Source organism: Hemitrygon akajei, chromosome 12 (assembly GCF_048418815.1).
Source record: "Hemitrygon akajei chromosome 12, sHemAka1.3, whole genome shotgun sequence".
Taxonomy (NCBI): domain Eukaryota; kingdom Metazoa; phylum Chordata; class Chondrichthyes; order Myliobatiformes; family Dasyatidae; genus Hemitrygon; species Hemitrygon akajei.
Genome location: NC_133135.1, coordinates 38,480,345 through 38,499,278, shown reverse-complemented (window position 1 = coordinate 38,499,278; position 18,934 = coordinate 38,480,345). Strand labels below are relative to the sequence as shown.

The window sequence follows — 18,934 nt, the reverse complement described above, 5'->3', positions numbered from 1 at the left end:
TTTTGGAGCTTGTTGATTAAAACTGAGGGTCTGATTGTGTTGATTGCTGAGCTGTCATCAATAAACAGCAGCTTGACATAGATATTGCTATTGTCCAGATGATAAAAGGCCGAGTAGACAGCCAGTGAGATTGCATCTGCTACAGACCTATTGTGGCGATAGGCAGATGGCAGTGAATCGAGATATTAAACTTGCTTAGGCAGGAGTTGATTCTGGCCATGACCAAGCTCTCAAATCACTTAGCACAGTAGATGACAATGCAACTGGGTGACAGTCATTGAGGCAACTCAATCTGCTCTTCTTAGGCACTGGTATGATTATCATTCCTTTTGAAGTAGGTGGGACCCTCTGACTGGAACAGTGAGAGATTGAAGATGTCCTTTAACACTCTTGCCAGTTAATTGGCACAGATTTTCAATGCACTACCAGGTACACCATCAGGGTCTGACACCTTGTTGTTGGCCTCTGAGACAGAGATCACAAGGTCAACAGATGCTGCAAGGATTTGCCTAGGTCTAGTTTTATTCTCCCTTTCAAAGCATGCATAAAAGGCATTGAGCTCATCTGGGAGTGAAGCATCACAGCCACTGATGATGGTCAGTTTCGCTTGCAAAGTGATGGTCTACAAACCTTGCCAGAACTGACTCCCCTTACTGCATTTGGTGCTCATGATGTGATCGCTACCAGTACAACCTGTCCCACTGATCCTTAGTTGGACTAGCAAAAGTTTTAGCAGTTTGTAGGAAAATCCCTATTCCCTCTCTGTTGCCCATCCATGAAAAATAATACATAAGATTTCCTGAAGAAGGGTCTCAAACCAAAACCTCGACTGTTTATTCATTTCAAGAGATGCCGCCTGACCTCTGAGTTCCTCCAGCATTTTGTGTCTGTTGCTCAGAATTTCCAACATCTGCAGAGTCTCTTGTGTGCACAAGAAATTATTTTGTTTTAAATGTACAAAAACAGAAATGTCTAAATTATGCTTTTTTTCTCTAGTCAAGTTTGGTATCAATAGAAAAATGCGGAAAGATATGACACAAAATTGCACAGTCCCTTCCTTCATCACTAAATTCTTTCAGAATATCCTGCCACCCTTTCTCCCTTATGTCCTTAACAAGAAGTGCCATTTACTTCATTTCCTCCAAGTGGAAGTAAATTCCCCTTTACTGCCATTTTCAGAAAGGTAGTTTCTCATGAATTTCCTATCAATTTGGAAATGACATCAGTTATGGTTCTTGTTCATAACTCGGACAAAATTGGAAGATTTTCTCTAGATCAGGGGTTCGCAACCTGGGGTCCATGGACCCCTCAAGGGATCCATGGTATAAAAAGGTTGAAAGCCCCTGCTCTAAATCTACTCAATCAAGTCACTTCATAATTTTAAATACTAAGAAAGCATACGGTTTTAACTGTGAAATGCCAGTTAAAGAGGAGTATTAATAGATACCGTAATCTACCTTAAAATTCATAGTGATTTTCTTCCAATGGAATTCATTGCCAGAAAAATGAAACCGAGTTGAACTTTTAAGCAATAGAACATAATTAAGAGACTCAGGTTTCAATTCTGTATTGTTAGTAGGTTGTATACTTTGTATGGCATCCTATTTAGCTTGTCTGTATTGGATAGTAAGCAACTCTGAATCCACCCCAACCGGTGGGTAGATCCTGGTATGAAGGCTGGGTTAAAAGGAGTGGGAACCTAGATTAAGATAGGCATCAATACTTGTGTGGATTCCAGATGAGCCTTTTGGCATAATAGAAATATAACCAAAAACACTCTTAAGTGGCTATCCTTTAAGTATGCTGGATTGATTACTTAATGCCAAGAAAAACAAGTATAGATCAACCAGTGTCCCTGAAAATTGTAAAGTTCAAAGTAAATTATATTATCAAAGTACATATATGTTACCATATTCAATCCTAAGAATCAATTTCCTGTGGGCATACTCAGCAAATCTATGTAGTAGCTGTAGCAAGATCAATGAAAGATCAACTAGAGTGCATAACACAAATTTTGCAAATAGCAATGTAAATAAATATCAATAAATAATGAGAACATGAGATAACAAAATAAAGAGTCCTTAAAGTGAGATCGTTGTTTGTGGAACATCGCAATGGATGGGTGAGTGAGTGTAGTTATCCACTTTGTTCAGAGCCTGATGGTTTTGGGATACTAACTGTTCTTGAACCTGGTGGTGTAAGTCCAGAGGATCTTGTACCTTCTACCTGATGGCAGCAGCGAGAAAAGAGCATAGCCTAGTGGTGGTGATCTCTGATGATGGATGCTGCTTTCCATGTAAATGCATGTAGATGTAGATGTAGATGTGCTCAATGGATTGGAGGGCTAACTGGGATGTACTGGGCCAAATCCACTACCATCTGTAGGATTTTCCATTCAAAGGCATTGGTGTTTTCATACCAGGCCATGATGCAGCCAGTCAATACACCCTCTACTACACATCTATAGAAGTTTGGCAAGGTTTTAGATATCATGCTGAATCTGTATAGACTTCTAATGAAGCACAGGTGCTGCCGTGCTTTCTTCACAATTGCACTTTGAATTCCTCAGACAGGTCCTCAGAAACTGTAACACCCAAGAATTTAAAGTTGCTAACCCTCTCCCCCTCTGATCCTCCAATTTCCCTCTCTTGAAGTCTACAATCAGTTCCTTGGTCTTGCTGACATTGAGTAAAAGTTTGTTGTTATGACACCACTCCGCCAATTTTTCACTCTCCCTCTGTATGCTGATTCATCACCACCTTTGATTCGACCCACAACAATGGTGTTATCAGCAAACTTGAATATGGTATTGGAGCTGTGTTTAGCCACAGTCATAGGAGTAAAGTGAGTGAAGCAGGGGGCTAAGCACAAAGCCCTGTAGTACAACTGTGCTGATGGAGATCTGACTCGGGTCTGCATGTGAGGAAATCTAGGATCCAATTGCACAAGGAGGAATTGAGGCCAAGGTCTTGGAGCTTATTGATTAGTTTTAAGGGAAAATAGCTGTCATCAATAAAGAGCATCCTGATTTATGTATCTTTGCTATCCAGATGTTGCAGGACGCAGTGAAGAGCCAATGAAGTGGTATCTGCTGTAGACCAGTTGCCCCAGAAGGCAAATTGAAGCAGATCCTACATACAATGAAGCAATTAGGTCCTACATACATTTAAAATCAATAATTTGCTCTATCATTAATCAACTACCTAAAATAACTTCATCAGAGTGTGGTGCAAGTGGTGCAGCACAGTAGAGTAGAACCTAGCACAATCCTGCTTCCTATTGGATGGCCCTTTAGAAATTACAGCAGCTAAAACGTCACCATGATTATGCCAATAGGTGTACCAACTGTTGAAGCAATTATCAATGATTAACATCAATATAGTCAATTTAAATATGGCTTTATTGCTACTTATCCTCTAAAGTATAGGTGACCTGGGTTCAATTCCCACCGCTACCTGTAAAGAGTTTGTACGATTTCCCCATAACCACCTGGGTTTCTTCTGGGTCCTCCGGTTTCCACCTACAGTCCAATGATGTACTGGTTGGTAAGTTAATTAGTAATTTTAAATTGTCCCATGATTAGGCTCAGATTATATCACAGGGGATTGCCGGGTGGCAGAGCTCAAAAGGCCAGAAAGGCTTATTCCACGATGTATCCATGAGGTTCGAAGGGATATGACCCAGATGCAGATAGAGGGGACTAGGCAGAAGATCAGGCTGGCATGGACTCAATTGCTATTTATCTTCTAAACTTTCACACTAAATTTTGCATCTGCATTTGGTAGGATATTTTAGATAAACTATTGCAGAACTATTTTATAATCCCATATAATGAGCATTTTTAATTTTGCAGTAACTACTTAGAGTTTTTCTATATTTATGTATCTTTGATATATCTAGTTACTTTAATGAAAAGTTATCAAACAAAATGTTGTATCAAACTGCAAAACAAAAGTATTCAGGCATTAAAAGCTGGGAACACTCACTAGGTCAAGCAATATCCATAGAAAGAGAAATGGCTTCAACAGAAAATGTGTAAAAAAAAAAACATCAATACAGAGCATAATAATTGACAGCTCCTGGAATCTGGTTTATAAATTGTATTAAATAATCTTTAGTAAGTGTATCCAGAGATACCGGCCACGTGACAGATGCACTGCCACCTGGCTGGTCGGAGGACACACCACACGCCAATCAACATTTGGTCCCTTCCAACTAATCAATGCACACCTAAATTATTGGTCACCTTAATTGGATTATCTTGCCCAGCCCCATGCTATAAAAGGTGAGACATGTGCCTGGCTCGGTCTCTCTTACAGACCACCTCATTGAAGGTAAGTGCATTGATTTCTGTTTGGGAAGGTCTATCGTTTGTCCTGGTAAGGGAGCCGCAGCTATCCAAGGTCAAGGGAGATAGCTGTTGTAGTGCTTTTCCCTTGTTCTTTGTATGTGTAAATGTACCCTGTCCCCACACCGCTTTCTGTGTATTGTAGTTGCTTGTGTTGACCTGACTTCCCCTTGTAAATAAATTCCTTATTATTAAAACTGTGTGTGTCCAGGCCTCTATGGTTGAGACTCAAAGAACCAGTTATTTTCCATCACAACAGTAATTAACAGCCAAATCTGGCAAAAAAAAATCAGAATTCAATGTGCGTGGTGATATATAGACACACCAGCTGGCATCATAGCAGTGAGAACTACTCAGTGAAACTTAGGGTCTATAGACTCATGAATGCAATTTACAACACACCAGTACAAATGTAATGTTAATGATTTCCTTGCTGATCTGCAACCAGTACAACCCAGTTCCTGTAATCTAAAATTGGAACTACATTATAGCATCCTTTCTGGTTTCAATTAGGTCAAATACGTGTTAAGAAAAGAACACTTCAATTTGGAGTCCAGTTTTATTCTAATGCTCTCTGTACCAGCTTCCCTACCTGAACTTAGCAAACATGAAGAGAACTTGTTTGTAAACCATCCACCACTTTTATCATCCATAGCTTCTATAAGATCCTTGTACAGAATTTCAAAATTCCTATCCAGTTTTAAATTACTCCAAAGCTTTATCACTCTATTTCAGCAAGCTCTAGTTCAGTATTCACACAAATTCTTAAGTTTTTGCTCCTTACTTCTCCCATTCAACACTGCCTTAAGAAACCTCTACTTTAATAACCAGACACCACTACTGCTTTTCATTTAATGCTGTTCCACCTTGTAATGTGCTTAGCAAAAGCATTACGAAAATAACAGTTGCATTTGTCAAAATTACAATGTCAAACAGATGGGTAGAATGCAGTGCAGTTAGTCATCAAGGTTAGCTTTGTAGAACTTCCTAAACCCACATGGCCAGCCACCAAGGACAAGTAAAGACCTTGAGAGCACCATCACCTATAGAGCTCTTCCAAGTCACACACTATCCTAACTTTGATACGTATGACTATTCCTTAATTAACAAAGGGTCTAAATCCTGGAACTCCCTACCTGGCACTTTTGGAGTCACTTCATCAGAAATATTAAAATGACTCGGGTGCATTTAGGGATGGGCAGTAAATGCCGACCTTGCTGGTGAAACTATGACCCACAAATCAATAAAGAAAAAGTAAATTCAATTCAGACAAGATGACCTATTCTTTGCTATTACAATAACAAAGTTTGAAAGACATTTTAACCAGGCAGGGAATGAACGATTATTTTCCACATGAGGACGGATATGCAGTACGATTTTGCATTATAGGTGGCCAAATAGCCTGTTCCAGTGCTCTAATGTTCCATGCTCTATATAAGGAGGAAATATATCAAAGATTCCCTTAACAACTCAGTATCATATGTAAATTTCAATTCCTTACATTGTTTTTAAATCCCAATCTCCACACGTTACAAAAATGGAATTAATTTTGGGATCCAGCAATCCATTATCCCTCATCCAGTCATCAACCATCTGTTAAATACACAGAAGACAAAAAAATTAATAAAGAAGACAAAAACAAGTTCTAGGACATAAAAACAATTAAATTATAAACACTACTTTCTGCCAACCACTTATCAATAATTCTGTCAAAAACTCATTTTTATCACAAATTGTCTAAAGAATAAAAATAGGCCATTAGGCCCGACAGGACTCTGTCAGTATTACATTCCACACTACTTCTTACTCTGCACTCATTTCTTCTTAAGTGTGTCAATCATATTGGTTTCATACACTCCATGCCCTTTTCATATAAAGAAATGTATCCCAAGTACTTTCCATTTTTTATATATATTTGGCATTTTAAACATTACTATTCTTACAACAAAAGCACAAGGACAAAGACAGGATAAATAGATTATTATATCATGAGTAACATCTTCAAGAAAAGAGAGGAAAGCACAGATACGAAGCAGAAATATTTAAACTGGGAATATCAATAAATGACGTTTGTATGGCTGAAGGCAAAAGTAAGACAGCAAGGGATCAACATATGGAGAAAGACAATTTTGAATTTCTGTCTGCAAAGAAAATCTGTAGAACTTCAACAAATATACAAACGTTGTTGGGCTAGAAATCAGTGTGTTAGCTAGTACAAGAGTGGCTTGATGGTGTAGATCTCAAACATTAGCTTCAAAGAATACCCCTTACTCTCATTTCCCCACACATTTTCTTGTAACCCATTTTCTTCAACATGTTCATCAACTTCCCTCTGATTCTCCAGTTTCCCATCAATACTATTTTTCCAGAAACCAATTACCAACACATCTTTGGGGTTTGTGAGGAAACTAGGATTTCTGAGGGGTATCTGACCACAACCTGATGTGCAGTTCGAATCTGCATCATGATGGAACAGACATCATGTGGATACAGAGGGAACATGCAAACTCCATACAGACAGTGCTCAAAGTCAGAACTGAATCCATGTCTGAAGAGGCAGATTGGCATTACTGGAGCTGTGAGAACCTTATTTTTTTAAGTAGGCGCTGGGGAAGGAGGGAGGGCAGCATGAAGTTCAGGAAAGGAAAAGAATAAACAAGATGCCTGATGCCTGGGCAGATGTAATGATGCAGAAAGCAAAACAAGATCCCATCACCTGGGAGGCTTAACTACAAAAGGACAGGTAAAAATGAACAAAAAGGCAACTGGAGAGCAGATCTGAGAATAAACAAAAATGACAAAGGATAATGTGATCAATCTTATCAAAGGTTACATTGAGGCCAAAGAGGTCAGACAGAACAAGGTGGAAATCTGCCACAGTCATAGTCAAAGTCATAATATTCTGTCATCAAACTTTGATACAAAGCATAATTGCAGAGATTCAACAATGTATTCAAGGGGTCTTTAGAAGTAAACGAGACCCCTTGATTTTTCAGCTCACAACAGCAGAGAAGTTAGGTTGTTTTAGGGGTGTGATAATATTTTTTAAAGTAAGTGGGAGGGTAACACAGAAGGAAGAATCAGCTTAAAGGTTCAGATAAAATGGCTAGAATTTGGATGGTCATCACTTTGTCAATATAATGACAATAAAGTTCATGAATTCTTTACTACTATTAAAGGGAAAGAGTATAATGGAGAAACAATTAAGGAAAAGAAGTACAAATTTTATTTCATTCACATCATGGCTAAAAAAATAGAAAAGTCATGGGAAAATCCCAATTCAGGACAAGGTGGTTGTTGGGCAATAAGGAGAAAGTGGCAGCTGAACAGATAGTGTCAATCTTAGTGACAATAAAGTCCATGAATTCTTTATTATTATTAAAGGAAAAGAATACAATGGAGAAAAGATTAAGGAAATGATTGGCAATGAAAAAAGAGCCAACAAATGCTGTCACTTTCTGGAATATTCATGATGTTGTACTTTTTTTCCTCTTTTATGGAACAGAAAGAAATGGTAGTGCTAGATTTGATCAGACCATTAGTGGTGATGGATGACTATTGCACTTGTATTATAGCTTGGATTGAGGATACAAGAACTGCTACTTAAGAAAAGCCCTATCTATCATGAAAGAGAGTCTAAAATTCCTCTCTTGATAGATAATGGTTGGCAATGTTAAAAATTTGTACAAAATTATCACATTGATTTTTGCTTAATCTTGTGGCATCATTCAGCACACTGCCTATACAGTAACATGAAAAGCGTCAGTTACATTACATACATAAAGTCTGAGAACAGCTAAAATAACCTGTTCTGATAACGAAATAGTGGATCCCACAAAGGGTTTGCAATACATGTTGTACTACACCACATTGCCTTAGATAAATTCACATACACATTGGATTAGATAAGCTTACAATGTGCCTTTTCATTAATTTTATTTATGTATATTACAGTTTATAAAGAAATGATTGAATAATAACAAATGAAGCTATGGTCCAGATTTTTAATGACTGTGAAACCATCAGCATTAGCCAATATTACACCATGAAACTAACACTGACTGCTGGAGCACACATCTATGATCAGGCACAACTTCTTGACAGGTGCAGAATCAGACTTACAATCAGGTTTATTATCACTGCCTTAAATGATGAGAAATTCTTTTGGTTTGCAGCAGCAACACGGTGCAGAGACACAAAATTATTATAAATTACAAAATATATAAATCTGGCCAGAAAAGGATTAATAAGGTAGTGTTCATAGACCATTCAGAAATCTGATGATGGAGGGGGAAAAAGCTGTTTCTGAATCAGTGAGTGTGGGCGGTCTCACTCCTGGGCTTCTTCCCTGATGGTAGTAATGAGAAGAGACCATATCCAGATGGTGAGGGTCCTTAGTGATGGATGCTGCCTTCTTGAGACACTGCCTAGCTTAATCTTTAGAAATTACTGAACTGACAAAAGAAAATACCTTTACAGTGGGTGATATTTACAAACTAGCCCCAACGTAAAAAAATAGCTTTTAAAATTGTATGCTTTGTTCCAAAAATCCGTAATTATCAGGAAACAATGGACCTGCAGATTTCAAGAAAGTAACTATACTTGTGCAGATTGTTTTTCTCCCAAGTATTTAAAATAAAAATAATTATTTTCATCTTTATAATGTTTGAGTTTCTACCTTTATTTTAAATAATCATTCAAGCCTATAAAATGCTGATTAAGAAAAAAAAAATCTTCCTTTTTACTTCCTGATTTGGTACATTTAAAAATTCTTCACTGTGACTGGCTCAGGTTATTGACATCATTATTGTTGGATACCATTGATCTTCTGGAACTGGTGTTGACAGCAATTGACTTTAAGAAAGGGGAACTTATGCCAGAGATCAGCAGATCTTTACAGGCAGATTTTTTCGAGGTCAGTAGCAAATGCTGCTACTTGGACACTGAATGCAAAATTCAGGCCAAAAGAATCGATACTTGATATGATTTACAATCTTATCAAGACGCAATGGTTAGTCTGCATATTCTAATCTACATTAATATCAGTGAATTACTGAACCTTGTCTTTTCTAATGAGGTTTCCAAATCAATTGGTAACCATATTGAAATGAACGGGGTCTCATGAAAAAGCAAACGGTTCAATAGTGCCCAACACATTAATTTTGTTAAGAAACTTGCGCTAATAAGCTAATATTACAGTCAAAATTTCATGCCAAAACAACATCTGGCACCACGTCATCTTATTCACCTTGAGGACTTCTGGCAATGTTGGTTTCCCATCTACCATGGACTGCTCAATGCCTGTGAGCTGTTGATGAAAAATAAGGAACCCAGTTACAAACAGGTAAACTTACAATTGTATAACATTATATAATCATTACTATTATTATTACAGAAGAAAATACAAAAATTTGAGTAAGAAATCACTTTTCTGAAATAAAAAAGGATATATTAATCAAAACTTATGTTCTTTGTAGGAAGCCCTTCATAACCCAAGATCATTTGCTTCAACTCAGTTCTCTAATTTCAGAGGTGACAGATTATACCAATGTATAACCCACAGATTTTTCCAGACACAACACAGTAAAACCTTGGCCAGACACACAATTCTTTCAACCATGTACATTTAGTTTCTATGTGCACCTGACATAGACTGGATAGTGACAGTGTCAATCCAAATGTTACTTCCAGAGCCATGAATTCCCAGGAGTCAATGGGAATATTTCAAGGATGTTTTGAGTCCAGGACTTTCTTCCTGTTGTTCCAAGATCTTCTTGAACTACAGTGAGATATTCTTTATCTGAGTACCAGATAAGCAATAAACTTTACAAGATTCTCATTTTTGACAACAGAACTTTACAAAATTCTCATTTTGTCATCCAATAATAACATCTTCAATTACCTTTAAATTTCCATTCTGCTCTATACTTCTCACATGACCCACAATACTTTGTTCTGAATTACAGGTGTCCACTTAGTTTTTTCCTGTCAACAAAGGTAGCTCCTTCTCAGCTTCCAAAAAATCTGCACGACCTGCCTAGCAGTTGCACTCTCTCGTTCTGGACCCTGTGATTTCCTATATTAGAGGTAAAACTGCTCCCACCCTCAGTATTAAAGCTCCAACTCATTCTGCCTCTCAGCTATTCTGAAACAGAAGCATTCACGCTCAAGTTTAATTATCTTTCAACCATACACGAATAGCGCCAAACAAAACAGCATTCCCCTGGGACCAAGGTGCAAAACCCTTTACCAAGAGCACATAGCACAAATAGCACAAGGTTACAGTTTCAGAACAACATAGAGCCACAAAGAAAAAAATTAGCTCAAGTCCCTGCGTGCCAAGATGGTAGAATTGATGGCAAGTTGACCTGGTCCAGCTTGTTCTTCCACCAACTGAACACCAGAACCCAGTACTGAAAGATCTGCTCTAGATGTGTTTGGAACAGAAACAAAGTCTACTAATTTCTACATAATGCACCCCATACTCGCAACTTGCTTTATATATTTTAGATCTTATTCAGATCCAGATATATTTATTACATGTACATTGAAACACACAGAGAAATGCATCATTGTGTTAACAATCAACACACCCAAGGATGTGCTTGGGCAACCCATGTGTCGCTACATATCCTGGTGCCATGCTTGGCAGAACAACACAGAAAATAACAAAACAGAACCTACCAAGCAGCAAAGCAACAACAGCAGTTCAAGGCCTGTTCCTCCTCCCTTCTTCTTCGGTTGTCCATCAGAATCCGATGATGACGTCCACCCCTTTAACGGTGAAATCTTTGATGACTATACAGTCCTATACTGGACCCACAAGTTCTACTGCAGGTGTGACATGTATATGTGGTAGTGGTGGTGGTAGTGATGGCAACCATGGCTGCATTTCTCCTGGCTCTCTTCTGCTGTCTTCTGGTTGTTCATTCCATCTCCAGAATACGAAACACATCCCTACACAGCTGTCACCAAGTGTTACAGTCGGCAACAACATCCTCCAGGTCCTCAGGTCTGATCTTGCACTTCCTTAAAGCATTCTTCATCTGATCCTTATAGCGCTTCTTCAGCATGGGGGCATCCTTATCACATGCCCCAGCCACTGCAACTGACGCTGGGTGGTCATGGCCTCGATGCTTCTGCAGCTGGTCTTTACAAATATTTCAGTGTGAGGCACCCACTCACACCAAGTAATTCCCAGGATGTGCTGAAGGCAGCTTATGCGGAAGTGCTCCAAGGACTTGATGTGATGGCTGTAGAGGTTACTCAAGCTTCATAGCTATAAAGGAGGGTGGTGACACAGACCGCTTAGTATACCGTGGCCTTTGTGGAGGGACGAAGACTCCTGTTCTGAAAGACTCTATGCTGAAGTCTCCCAAAGGCAGCTGATGCCTCCCTCCTACTGATCCACACACATACACAGTCATCTAACTCCAGGGCGGGCTGCCTTTGCCCTCCAGCTTCCAGCGGACTTGTGGATTTGCAGACATTGAGCCTTTGGTTCCCCCAGTGGACACAGGGATTCACAGACCCAGGCATCCTGCCATTTGGCTTTGACTTCTAGACTTCTGATCCACCTTTGGACTTCAATCTGGCCTTCCAATCAACCTTCAGACTTTGATCCTCAGTATTGATCCAGGACTCGACAACAATGACAAATGAGGAATAAGGTACTCGCCCCATTAATTATGCCTTTACTTAATAGGAAAAATGAATTCTAAAATATGGCAAAGCCAGTTGTGCCTAATGTCTGCACTAACACAAAATAACATGAAAATGGTCATTATCACATTTTCAGCACTAAAATAAACAGAGCTATGAGGTTGAATTTCCAGGCAATTAGAAATAATGTTAACTGAAACCCATTGACTGGAATATAGACATATTCTATATATTTAATTCTTATTAGTACTTCTAAATTATCTTGTGAAATCCATGAGTGACTCTGAATAGAATCTTTCCAACATTTGGCTGCTAGAGTGACTTCAGGCAAAATATATAGGATCCCAATTTCCTTTCTCTAATATAAAGTAAATCTAACACTGTGTCTGTGAGTCAAATCTTTGTATTTGAAATTGTAATTGGTAAAATCACCTAAACACTCACAATTATAAATCTCCATTCAAATGGAGGTTTGCTGTAAAAAGAATGCTTTTGATTTTAAGATAATTCCTTTCTCAAAGGTGAACAGGTTAGTTACCATGCTGCATGTAATTAGTTGCCACATTGCCAAAGTCTTCAAAATTAATCATTTGAAAAAATTTTTGAGCCTTCACTGGGATATTAATTCAAGTGTTTTGTTTCTTGATTGATAGAATTAAACTCAAGAGAAAAATGTAAATCTTTTTTCATCAACCCCACTTACAGCAGGGTTCCATTCCTGTGGATTACTCATTATGTGAACGTTTCACATCAGAAATCTGGCTGCAAACTGGATTCTGTTTATTTCAGTGCTCTGCAATTGAAAATGCACTTTTTCCAGAGTGAAATGTGATAACGACCACGTTATTTTGTGTTAGTGCAGACATGTGACACAACTTGCTCTGCCATACTTTAGATCGCATTCTTCCCACTGAATAAAGACTTAAGGGGTGGAATTCATTCTTCATTCATCATCATCAACAAGCCCTGGGTTGATACTGAGGATCGAAGCCCGAAGGTCAATCAGAAGATACCGGCACCCCCTCAGCAACTACAAATCCTACCTGCCAGCTCCACATACACACAAACATGCTCATATTTGTGTATGGGCAAGTACACAAGTTAGGCATTCATTAACAACACAGCACCTGTAAATGTGCTAATCATAAAAAAACTATAAACTTGCCTAGAATGATTAATGGTACTGAAGTTTGCCCATTTACAATCTTTGTTCATTTAATACCCAGCCAATTCGCAAGTAATCGGTCTGCAAGATGCCTACATGCTAGCAACTCACTATTTTTCGGTGCCTGCTCAAATATGAATTGTTTCATAGCATTACATGGCAGGAGAAATAATAGATATTCTGTGTTTATGAGATAAGGATTGAAAGACTACTCCAGTTAAAATGGCATTACAATTGTTTTTAGTGAAGTTATAAAATTAGCTTGCTCAGAAACAGGAATGTTCTATGTTGAATACAACTGAATATGATTTTTATTTGCCCAGAAATATTCCTACGCTGGCCTTAATTTGTTAGAAAATCATAATTTTTCCTTCTGGGAATAAAAAACATTGCCGAAATAACAGAAATGCTTAATTTCAGAATGACATATCTGCTCATGTTCTGGGTAGATTTTTTTTAAATTATTAAACAAGAGATACAACATATTTAAAGAATTAGACAAGACAGCATAATTGAAAAGAAGAATAGAACTAGAAAAACGAGACTCTGAGACTACCTTGTCTCAATCTATGAACCTAACAATGATATTGTGATTTGATTGATGGGTGCTGAGATACAGTCACTGTTGTGAACGATCAGAATGGGGTGGAAGGTCAGTCAGGCAGTAAAGTGGACTTCTATCAAAGCGTGGAGGTTCCTCAAAGTGAAGTGTAAATGCTGTTAAATTCTGCCAGATTTTCCTCCCCCAAGAACAGAGCAGAAATTCATCACTTTGAAGCCAATTAGAAATGTCATGACAGGATTTTGCGATGGTCTTAAATAAAAAAAACAGCAATAGCATTTAGTATGAATTATAATTTAGCAAAATGCAATTAAGTCTACCTGTTTTATAGAAATATATCTTTCCTAATAAAGATTTAGCCACAGTATTTTTAGCATACCAAGCATTCAAGATTATCAAAATAGAAAAAAAACATGTTTATATCAGAACTGATTACTGCATCATTTGTTGAGATATTTTATATTAAGTAACTCATCCACAAAACTACTATTTAGTTGTCAATCTTAAAAATATCATTTTCAGATTCCTAACACTACAGTCCTTGCCACAAACAGGCAAGCTTAGCAGCTGGACCTAGGAGACTCATGTAGGGCTGCTCACCACTGGACTCTCAAACTCCGTTCTTATGTGAACCTAATCTTATCTTTCATAGCAAATCTAGAGCTGAAAAATCATCTCATGGAATTTTACAGAAATGCAGATGAACAAAAAGGACATTAAACCAACAATATATAAAATTAGTGAATAATAGCTTGGGCAAACAGATGGTAAGTAGAGAGGTTGTAAAAGGGAAGAGGTTAAAACTGGAGAGTTTCAGGATGGAAATCTGAAGCACACAGCATGAATGGTTTATGGCTGGGAAACAAAAGGATGAACAAGAACACAAATTTTTAGAATACACACAAGATTGCAGATGCTGGAATCTGGATCGAAAAGCAAACTACTGGAAGAACTCAGTGGGTTGAGCAACGCTCTTGAAGGCAAAGAGATGGTTGGCAATTTTTAGGGATTTAGACAGCTGGGGAGATTACAGAGCACAGGTATATGGCACAGCCACAAAAGGGATTAAAACATGAGGATGAGATGTTCTGAGAGTTAATATTAGTCACCATGGATAAAAAGGAATGGGCAAGAGGGGTATCCAGTCTGAAACAGGCAGCCAGCCTAAATTAAGGGATCACAGTCTGTAAAGTCAACTGTCCAATTCCCTCCATAGATGCTGCCTGACCTGCTGACTTCCTCCAGCTTTTTGTACATTGATCCAGATTCCATCATCTGCAATTACGTGTTTCCAACTAGTCTGAAGTTAAAAGGTACATGGGAATCAGTATTGCAAGAATGTCTGTTCCATTTCCTGCACAATTAAAGATGCCATTAAAGTGTGTTAACACAGACACAGAAGTTACACATCAGATGGAGAATACTCCAACTTTTGCTCCTCTCCTAGATTCTAAATACTAAACTTGTCTATTTGTGGCAAGGATTGTTTTGATGGGAATTGGAAAAATAATACTGTATTTTGAGACAACCACTCTGAATTTAAAAGTGAGATTGGCAACTAAACATACTGACTAAGGGGCCACATGAATCAGTGCTAGGGTGTTAACTTACACAATTTAGATAAATGACTTGAATGAAGGCATTGAAGCCGTGGTTGCTAAATTTGTTGAAGATGCAAAAAAGGAAGAAAATTAAGTTCTTAAGAGCTACTGAAAGGTTAGTAGAGTGGACTAAAATTTGGCAAGTGGAATATAATGTGGGAAAATGTGAAATTATTGATTTTCACAAGAAAACATGGAAAATGGATAATGGAAGGAAGCTGATGCATTCAACTAGAAATATATGGTTTTATCTGCTGGAGTTATAAGAAAGAGAGCGGACATGATTGAAACATACAAGGTCCTGAGGGGTTTTAACAAAGTGGATATAGAAAAGACTTTATCACTTTTGGGAGAATATAAAACTAGAGGTAAAAAATAAGGGGACAGTCCTTAAAGATAGATATGAAGCAAAATACTTTCCAGAAGGTTGTGTGCCTTTGAATATTTTTAAGATAGAGATACTTAATATGGAAAAGGAAAGGGGGTAAATGGGAATGCAGGCTTGAGGTGACAATCAGATCAGCCATGATCTTATTAAAATGTATACTTCTGAGAGCCTAATAGCCTACTTCTGCTGCTAACTCATAACTATATTTACACTTTAATATGACAAAACATTGTTAGCCTTACCACTATTTCTGTAGCAGAATGCACCCCATTGCAAAAGAGAAAGTCAGCAGAATAGAAGCTTACAAGATGGATGAAAGGTAATGAAAGACAAATTCCATTTCTATTATCACATAGAAATGAAAGGTATACCTGCTGCTTATAATGTGCCTCACATCAATAAGCTTCCCACTGGAGTGAAGCTAATCTGCAGGACAAATGAGAAACTATTCAACCTGTGTCACCTCTACTCCAGAAGCAAGGACAACCCAACTTCAGACATCAAGCTGCAGAATGCAGATGACACATGGATACACACAGAATCAGAGGCAGTGCTCCAAGTTATCACTGATTTGTTCACTGAAGCAGATGAGAGAATGAGCCTTAGATTTTACAACATGTGATGCTTTCCCAACCCACCCCCTCTGTCCGATAAAGGCTCACAATGAACCTCTGGGGAAAAATAGTGTCTGCTTCTTGTATCTCAGGACCACTTCTCAATGAATACAGACACATAATAAAATTCATCATTGCTCTCTGTGCACGAGCACAGTCTATGGTAATCTGAGGGGAAAAAAGTGTTTGAAGATCAATCCTACAAAACTAGCACCAAACTGTGTGCTTCTGAAATGTTGTCTGCCTGAAACTACACCAGAGAGGTGGCACTAATATGGTCCCTGCAAAACCCTTCAAGTCCACAGGTGGGATGAGGAATCTTCTCTCAGGTCAACATCCAGATGCTGATCACATTCTGTCACTTGCAGCCCAACACCAGACTTGCTACACAGATACTCTGTACTATCTTCCATCATAGAGATTCAGAAACAACTCAAGGATGTCTTCAAAGCTTTCATGAAAAAGAATAACGTCTTCACAGACTTGTAGAAATTGTTGGTCCAGCATTGCTCAAATGGAGAAGAAGCCTTCCAGCATAAATGGTAGTAGGGGTGCACCACCAATCATACTACCCATCTGTTCACCTATGGCGAAGTCTGTGGATGCAATACTGGCCATTTCAAACACTCAGAACTCACACAATTCAAGAAGAAGAAAATCATCTTCAACCTGAAGGGGCTGCTTGAGAAGATATCAGAATATCAAGAGAAAAATTAAATTGACTTTATTACTTACATCCTTCATATACATGAGGGGTAAAAATCTTTACATTATGTCTCTGGCTAAATGTACGATGTACAACAGGACAGTCAATATAACATAGAAATACAGTTGTGTCAGCATGAATTAAGCAGTCTGATAGCCTGCTGGAAGAAGCTGTCCCGGAACCTGTTGGTCCTGGCTTTTATGCTGCGGTACTGTTTCCCAGATGGTCGCAGCTGAACAGTTTGTGGTTGGGGTGACTCAGGTCCCCAATGATCCATTAACACACCTTGCAAAAATATTGCAAAAAAAAGTCTGCATAACTTTATTAAACCTTAACTGGAATTAAAATATCATTATAGAATATTGTTCCGAAGTGTAAAATAATAGTAAGTTCCATCTCAAAGTGACAATTATATAACCTTAAAATTACTTGAGAACATTTAATGGATGTTTCATGATGCTAGCTTTTCACCTTGGCATTTCAGCCCAATGTCTAAACTAGTGAAACAAACATTATTTAAAACATGGGGATTTACCCAAATCCCACTTGTGCTTTATGTTTAGCAATTTTTAATACTACTCTAAGGTTTAATTCTTTCAAATGGAATAGCATCCACAAGCCATTTTCATTACCTGAAACTGAAAGACTGCACTAATTACTTTGGTAATAGTAAAATAAGTTCATAATTACCTTCATATCCAAAAATATGTAAATGATAAAAACTACACTAAATGTCACATTAAATAATTTTCAGCTATTTTAAGTCAGGTTAATTAATAGTACAGGAATTACTAAAAACACTTATTGTTAGTGCTACTTTACTTTCATCTGTACTAATAAAATTATACCATATCACCATTTTTATATACAAAAGTAATAAAGATACATTCTGTTACACTGCCAAATCACCTTGGTTTAAATATGTTAAGGTTGCTATTACATATTTGGTCAGAAATGAACTGAAACCTGACTTAGATAATTTCAAGTATCATTAGCTGAATGCGGAAGGGGTCAGCGATTGCTCCCAGCAGAGCCCGGAGGGTTACTGATTGCTCCCAACAGAGGCCACCATCCAGACCAGGTGGGGTTCTGAGTCACAGAAGGACTGTTCGATGTTCTGAGATTTATGTGACTGTAACGTACTTCATTGCATATTGGTCTCCTTCATTTTTTCAGCGTTTACTTTCTTCTGGTCAGTTGGTGGGTGGGCGATCTGTTAGTTCTTTGTATGTGAATGGGGGGGATCTGGGGTTTTGATATTAAGGCCACTGGTTTTTTGCAAGTGAGGGGGTCGGGGATTGTTAATGTAGCTGTTTCTTTCTGCGGGGGAAGGGTTTGAGGACCTTGTTATTATCAATGTTTTTTTGGCAAGTGAGGGGGTCGGTGATTGTTATTAATGTTTTTTTCCTGTAGGGGGAAGGGGTGAAGATTTGTTGCTATTGTCACTTTTTTTCCTGCTGGGGAGAGGTGTGGGATTTGATGTTAGTGTCATTGTTTTTTTCTGTGGGGGAGGGGTAGGGTTTTTTGGGGTTTGTGAGTTTTGTTTCCTTTTCATTGTCACAAGGGGTATGTTTAATGCATGGTCTTTCTATATTTCATGGCTATCTGGAGAAGACAAATATCAGAGTTGTATTGTACATGCATACTTTGACAATAAAATGAACTTTTGAACAGATTTTCCCAGAATAAAATTCAAACTCATTTGTCATGTTGTTTAGGATTTAACTACTGATGGTGCATAGTTCCCTGAAGGTGGAATCTCATGTGAATAGGGTGGTGAAGAAAGCTTTTGGTATGTTGGCCTTTATAAATCAGAGCATTGAATATAGGAGTTGGGATGTAATGTTAAAATTGTACAAGGCATTGGTAAGGCCGAATTTGGAGTATT

General features: G+C 38.1%; 1 protein-coding gene across 4 annotated transcripts in view; it reads right to left on the bottom strand.

Moving 5' to 3' along the window:
- The window catches only part of LOC140736905 (ERI1 exoribonuclease 3-like), a 301,362-nt gene that overhangs the window by 233,474 nt on the left and 48,954 nt on the right, over nucleotides 1-18,934 (bottom strand). For all 4 annotated transcript variants that reach the window (XM_073062921.1, XM_073062922.1, XM_073062924.1 and 1 more), the window contains exons 4-5: nucleotides 9,597-9,656; nucleotides 5,850-5,941 (exon numbers count right to left, since the gene is read on the bottom strand). In XM_073062921.1, coding sequence (XP_072919022.1) covers nucleotides 5,850-5,941; nucleotides 9,597-9,656 — 152 coding nt within the window. The remainder of the gene's footprint in view (nucleotides 1-5,849; nucleotides 5,942-9,596; nucleotides 9,657-18,934) is intronic.